At 46.2% G+C, this 7,113-nt stretch overlaps 1 protein-coding gene across 2 annotated transcripts in view; it reads right to left on the bottom strand.

Moving 5' to 3' along the window:
- SNX4 (sorting nexin 4) overlaps positions 1 to 7,107 on the bottom strand; it is an 80,134-nt gene extending 73,027 nt beyond the window's left edge. For both annotated transcript variants that reach the window (XM_008072872.1, XM_021706360.1), the window contains exon 1: positions 7,015 to 7,107. Coding sequence is in view for 1 of the 2 variants with exons in the window: in XM_021706360.1 (XP_021562035.1) it covers positions 7,015 to 7,061 (47 nt within the window). In the remaining variant the exon portion in view is untranslated. The remainder of the gene's footprint in view (positions 1 to 7,014) is intronic.
- Between the last annotated feature and the right edge of the window lie 6 nt (positions 7,108 to 7,113).

Here is a 7,113-nt window from a genome sequence, read left to right as displayed (position 1 = left end):
AAAAAAAAAAAAAAAAAAAAAAAGAGTGATGCTGTCACATCCAAAGGACTTATATATATCCCAAATGTAGGTGCTTGATGCGTGAATCAGGGCTTTTTACATGACTTAAGACTGAATAAAGAACTAACTGAAACCAGATTAATGCAGAAGATAATATATTGAAAAGGCTGATGAAATACTGTATTTCCAATTCAATGAATGAAAATGAATATAATTTGTTTTAAATTTTTAGAATGTTGCAAACAATGAAAACAGTAAAAGTAAATATAAAGTAAAAATATTGGTGGCTGGGCACGGTGGCTCATACCTGTAATTCCAGCACTTTGGGAGGCCGAGGCAAGAGGACTGCCTGAGCCCAGGGGTTCAAGACCAGCCCGGGCAGCTTGACGAGACCTCATCCCTACAATAAATCAAAAAACTAGCTGGGCACGGTGGCACATGCCTGTGGTTCCAGCTACTTAGAAGGCTGAGGTGGAAGGATTGCCTGCGCCCAGCACGTCAAAGTTGTGGTAGCCGTGAGCGTGACACTACACTCCAGCCTGAGCCACAGGGTGAGACTCTGACTCCAAAAAAAAAAGAAAAAAATTGAGTAAACATAAATCATCCATACCCCACAACCCAGAGCTAACTACTGTTAATATAATATAGTATAATATAATATAATATGATGTACTTCTAGGTGTGAGGCTTCTGTTACTGAAATAGATCAGAGCACCAAAGCATAACAACCACTCACTGAATTTACTTCTCTTTTGGGATATGTCTCCACTGATCAGAGGGAGCTGGTACCAGGTAAAAAAATTAAAAAATGATGTACTTATGTAGATCTAATAGATCTATTTGAAGTTCTCTTCAGCTGCAAATAACTGTCTCAGTCAGTTGAGGCTACTGCAACAAACTACCACAGACTGAATGGCTTATAAACAGAGGCTGGGAAGTCCAAGATCGAGGAGCTACCAGAGTCAGTGTCTGGTGAGGGTCTGCCTCCTGGTTCATAGACAGTCACGGTTTACCAGTCCTTCTGTGGCAGAAGGAGGAAAGGAGTTCTCTGGAGTGTGTATGTTTGTTTTTTTGAGTTGGAGTCTCACTGTGTCACCGGGCTGGAGTGCAGTGGCATGCTCACGGCTACCACAACCTCAACCTGCTGGGCTCAGGCGATTCTTCTGCCTTAGCTTTCCTTGGAACTGGAACTACAGGCACACGCCACCACACCCAGCTAATTTTTTGATTTATTGTAGAGACGAAGTCTCGCCAAGTTGTCCAGCCTGGTCTCAAACCCCTGTGCTCAGGCAATCCTTTCACCTCAGCCTCCCAAAGTGCTGGGACTACAGGCTTGAGCCATCATGCCTGGCTGAAAATGATTTTTTAAACAATTCTTGAATATGATTTTATCATCTGTTGCTAAATTGATAAATTCCGCAACCGTGCCTATACATCTTCTCTTCCTTTTTAATGTCATCCTCACCCACGGCATGCCTCAAACCTTACTCACAGGCTGGGTGCGGTGGCTCACGCTTATAATCCCAGCACTTTGGGAGGCCAAGGTGAGAGGACTGCTTGAGCCCAGGGGTTCGAGATCAGCCTGGGCAACCTGGTAAGACCTCATCTCTACAATAAATCAAGAAAAATAAACTGGGCATGATGGCGCATGCCTGTAGTTCCAGCTACTTGGAAGGCTGAGGCAGAAGTATTGCCGGAGCCCAGCAGGTTGATGCTTGGATGGCTGTGAGCATGCCACTGCACTCCAGCCTGGATGACAGAGTGAGACTCCCAACTTAAAAAAAAAAAACCTTACTCACTATTCTGGTCTACTCCACTTGGCTCTCTGCTGCCCACCAGCGAAGGCACTAAGTGTGTACTGGGATTTTTAACCACCAGTTGCTCAGTCACTCTTTGCCCTATCAACAAATCCCAGGCCTAGGGCCATCTCCCTGAAAACTCACTCATAAATTCATCAGGTAATGATTTTTCTCTGACAAATACAGTAGCCCCTCCCCCTCTGTTCACTGCCAAATCAGTGGACTCTCTCAGCCTAAAAACATCTCTCTCCTCCTTTTCCTTGCTATTTCTGCTCCCTCCGCCAGGAGTAATTATAACTTTCTTAAAAACTGGATTCCCCTCTCATTTTTTCCATTTATCAAATTATTTTAAATAGAACTGACTACAGCCTAAAAAAATGAATGCACTTGTATTACACAGAAAAAGAGTTTACAGCGTAGTTTAAAGGATCCTGATTAGAGATGCTGGAAACTAAGAGAGTCTTGTGACTCTCTGGCAGTGCTGTTTCCAGTACTCTGGGATAGGGGAACTAGCACTATTACTCTCCCTCTTAAAATGTGCTATCAAAAATACAGCTAGCCAGGCGCGGTGGCTCACGCCTATAATCCCAGCACTTTGGGAGGCTGAGGTGAGAGGACTGCCTGAGCCCACGGGTTCGAAACCGGTCTGAGCAACTTGGTGAGACCTCATCACTACAATAAATAAAAAAATTAGCAGGGTGTGGTGGCGCATGCCAATAGTTCCAGCTACTTGGAAGGCTGAGATGGAAGGATCACCTGAGCCCAGCAGGTCGAGGCTGTGGTGACCGTGAGTGTACCACTGCACTCCAGCCTAGGCGACAAAGTGAGAATCCGACTCAAAAAATAAATAAATAAATAAGGCCGATTAGGCAAGTTTTTCATCTCTGAGCACTATTTGCATAGATATTTTTGTAGTGAAAAACTGACAAATCAGCACATCTTTTATACCTTTTTTCCTTCTCAATGTTAACCTTCAGCTGGCCTGCAAGTAATGAGTTAGCTCGAAGACCGTTCAGTCAGTTACAGATCAAACTCTTTGTTCTACTCTTTCCCCCTTCTCACTATGGTACTTGACTTGTCTAAAAAAACAAAACAAAACTACAGCTTAATCTTAACTACACTAAAAACATCAAAATTCCATTGGAACAATTTTAAGGATATTTTAAACTTTTTTTTTTTAATGAAGCAGAATGCCTCAATGAAGAAAGCACTGATTTCAATGCCTGAAGGATGCAGGTTCAAATCTAAGCCATGCTAATGACTAGCTTGTGACCTTGGCCAAACTACCTCTCTCTGAACTTTCAGTTCCTCATATTTACCTAACTGTTGGAAGTAATTTGGGAATTAAATGAAAAGTAGAGCCCCATTGTGCACAACACACACAAATCTCACCTTTCTGCTCAGACTACATTCCTAACAGTAACAGCAGCAATGAGGCCATAAAGCTATTACAAGCTGGGCTCAGCCTGTAATCCCATGCTTTGGGAGGCTGAGGTGAGTGGATTGCCTGAGCCCGCGGGTTCGAGACCCGCCTGGGCAACTTGGCAAGACCTCATCTCTACAATAAATCAAAAAATCAGCCGGGGGTGGTAGCGCGCGCCTGTACTTCCGGCTACTCGAAAGGCTGAGGCGAAAGGATCGCCAGCAGGTCGAGGCTGCGGTGGCCGGGAGCGGCCACTCACTCCAGTCTGGGAGACAGAGTGAGACTCCAACTCAAAAAAAAAAAGCTATTACAGTAATTCTCAAGTGAAGATGAACTGAAGTAAGGACAGAAAGAGGTGCAAGAGATTAGATAACCCTCAAATGTTTTCTTTTTGAGGGGCTTAAGGGGAAAAGTATACTGAAAGTATGTGTGTTTATACTCCCAGTGATTCTGAAATATCTGCTTACATAGCGTGTGTGTCTTCATGAATCACTAAGTTAGGGAGTTACTTTGAGAAAACCTGTAACTTTTGGTCACTAAATGATGGCCTCAGTCAGGCATGGTGGCTCACATCTGTAATCCCACACTTTGGGAGGCCAAGGTTGAGTCTGCTTGAGCCAGGAGTGTGAGACCAGCCTGAGCAACACAGTGAGACCCTATCTTTACAAAAAATAAAAATTAGGCAGATATAGTGGTGAGTGACTACAGTCTCGCTACTCGAGAGGCTGAGATAGAACGATCACCTGAGTACAGGAAATTGAGACTGCAGTGAGCCATGAGCGTGCCACTGCACTCCAGCCTGGATGAGAGTGAACTCCAACCCTCCCCCCAAAAAGAGACACCTCACTAAAGAGATATAAAGATGGCAGATATGTATATAAAAAGAAGCTCCATATCATGTCATTAGGGAATCCCAGTATTAAAATGCCGGTTAGAATGACCAAATCCAGAACACTGACAATACCAAATGCTAGTGAGGATGTGGAGCAAGAACTCTTATTCATTGCTCGTGGGAAGGCAAAATGCCACAGCCACTCTGGAAGACAGTCTGGAAGTTTTTTTTTACAAAAAAGGTACTCTTCTCATATGATCCAGTAATTCTACTCTGCATTATTTACCCAAAGAAACTGAAAACTTACAACCACATAAAAACCCGTACATGGGCCAGTCGCGGTGGCTCTCACCTCACTGTGGGAGCTGGAGGCGAGAGGACTGCCTGAGCCCAGGAATTCAAGACCAGCCTGGGCAAGTGGCGAGACCTTGTCTCTACAATAAATCAAAAAAGTAGGCAGGCATGGTGGCGCACACCTGTAGTTCCAGCTACTTAGAAGGCAGAAGTGGAAGGATCACCAGAGCCCAACAGGTCAAGGCTGCGGTGGCTGTGAGTAGATGACTGCACTCCAGCCTGATGACAGAATGAGACTCCAACTCAAAAAAACAAAAAAAACCTGTACATAGATGCTTATAGTAGCTTTATTCATAACTGCCAAAGGCTACAGGCAACCAAGATGTCCCTCAGTAGGTGAATGGATAAACAAGCTGTGGTACATCCAGAAAATGGAATGTTATTCAGGGCTAAAAAGAAGTGAGGTTTCAAACCATGAAAACACAGGGAGTAAACATAAAAGCATATTACTGGCCGGGCATGGTGGCTCAAGCCTGTAAACTCAGCACCTTGGGAGGCTGAGGCGAGAGGACTGCCTGAGCCCAGGAGTTTGAGACCAGCCTTGGCAACTTGGCAAGACCTCGTCTCTACAATAAATCAAAAAATTAGCCGGGTGTGGAGGCACATGACTGTAGTTCTGGCTACTTGGAAGGCTGAGGTGGAAGGATCGTCGGAGTCCAGCAGGTCAAGGCTGCGGTGGCTGTGAGTGCGCCACTCCAGTCTGGGCAACAGAGTGAGACTCCGACACACACACACAAAAGCATATTACTAGCTGAAAGAAGACAATCTCATAACACTATATGACATTGTGGAAAAGGTAAAACTATGGAGGGAGTAAAAGCATCAGTGGTTGCCAGGGTTGGAAGGGAAAGGAGGGATGAACAGGTGGTACAGAGGACTTCTGGAGAGTATACAGCAGGGATGAGCACATGCCATCATACACTTGTTAAACCTACAGAATCTCTAACACCAAGAGCGAACCTTAGTGTAAATAAGGACTTCGGGTGATAATGCTTTGTCAATGTAGGCTCATCAACTGTACCAAATGTACTGCTCTGGTCGAGACACTGATAAAGCAGGAGGCGATGCCTGTGTGAGGGCTGGAAGTAATGGAACATCTCTGTTCCTTCCTCTCAATTTTGCTGTGAACCTAAAACTACTCAAATAAATAAATAAAATTATAGGTTTGAAATATGTTGTTCCTAAAAAATAAATATTTTATGCTGGCCACAGTGGTCCTGTGTACTCCAGAGACTAGGGCAGAAGGATCACTTGAGCCCAGAAATTCAAAGCCAACCTGGGCAACACAGCAAGATTGCCATCTCTTAAAAATAAAAAAATTAAAAAGTTAAAAAAAAAAATTAAGGCCAGGGGAAGTGGTTCATGCCTGTTAATTCCAGTACTTTGGGAGGCAAGAGAACTGCTTGAGCCCAGGAGTTTGAGGCCACCAGCCCGGGGAACATAACAAGGCTCTGTCACTATAAAAAAATAAAACACAAATTAATGTGGTGGCACACACCTGTAGTCCCAGCTACTCGTGCCACTGCACTCCAGCCTGGGCGACAGAGTGAGACCTCAATTCAAAAAAATTACACCCAAAAAAGTCTTCATGCTACCCTACATACCTAGAAATTTTTCGAGGGAAGCAAAACCTTCAAACTCTGTGTTGATGTCCCCAGTTAGCTGGTCTCTAAATATAAAGCTAAGAGTCTTTCTAGTTGCATTCAGCAAACATCTTCAACTTTTCTTTATTGATCTATCAGGAAGATGGGCAATTTAATATTAGCACTAACACCTGTGGCAGAAAAAGGAAGTAAAATGACTGAATTAGCAAGGCACACGGAAGGAGACTCGGACAGCGCTGATGAGAACCACTACACTTCAATTTAACCTAGTCCATAAATCTTGCATTATTCAAGGGAACGGTCTGGAATCAAAGCACTTACAAATAGGATACATTTTCCCCCTCCTCCTCAAGCAAATGAAAATCACTAATCTCCAAAGGGACTTCAAAAAGCGAGTTCACGGGATACCAGTAAGTCTCCAATGGGAAAATGACACTCGCCACGAAGAGAAAGCCACATTCAGTAGTTTAAACACTGTTTTTTCATTTGCTCACTTTCTGAGCCTGACACTCTTCAATTTCCCGCTGACAGCACCAAGCCGGCGACCCTTATTGCGCCTGACTCGCTCCTCACCCTAGTAACCCATTCCCTTCACGAACACCGCTGCCCACTCCCCACGGGGCCCTTCTTAGGCCACCTCCCCAGCAAAACCCCTTACCAACAGCCTGAAACATCACGGCTCCCCTCCAGGTCCAGAACTCTCGATGACGCGACCGCCGACTGCCCCCGCCTCCACCCCGACCGTCCGGCCCGACCCCACGCCCCCGGTAACGCACCCACACACCCATTCCCTTCCCTGGGTCACCGACAGCGCCTGGGGCTCACCCCTCCCCGGACCCACTTTCCCCCGAGCCTCCCCCCACGGCACCTGTGGCCCCCAGCTCTCCACCTCGCTTCCCCCTCTGCGCTGGGCCGGGCCGGCGGAGCCCACCGGCCGGAGCCCAGCCCAGTCCGCTAGGCCCCGACACAGGCCCCGAGGGCTCTGCCGCCGCTTCGCCTCACCGTGTCGACCCCGGAGCTCTCTGCCCGGGCCCCCTCCGCTTCCTCATCGACAGCTGCTTCCAGCCCAGCGTCGGGGCGACCCAAGGGCTCTCGGGGCGC

This window comes from Carlito syrichta, unplaced genomic scaffold, assembly GCF_000164805.1.
Source record: "Carlito syrichta isolate Samal-C Ts95f unplaced genomic scaffold, Tarsius_syrichta-2.0.1 Scaffold315477, whole genome shotgun sequence".
Lineage (NCBI taxonomy): Eukaryota > Metazoa > Chordata > Mammalia > Primates > Tarsiidae > Carlito > Carlito syrichta.
The sequence above is the reverse complement of the archived record's forward strand: the minus strand, read 5'-3'. Positions and strand labels throughout refer to the sequence as shown.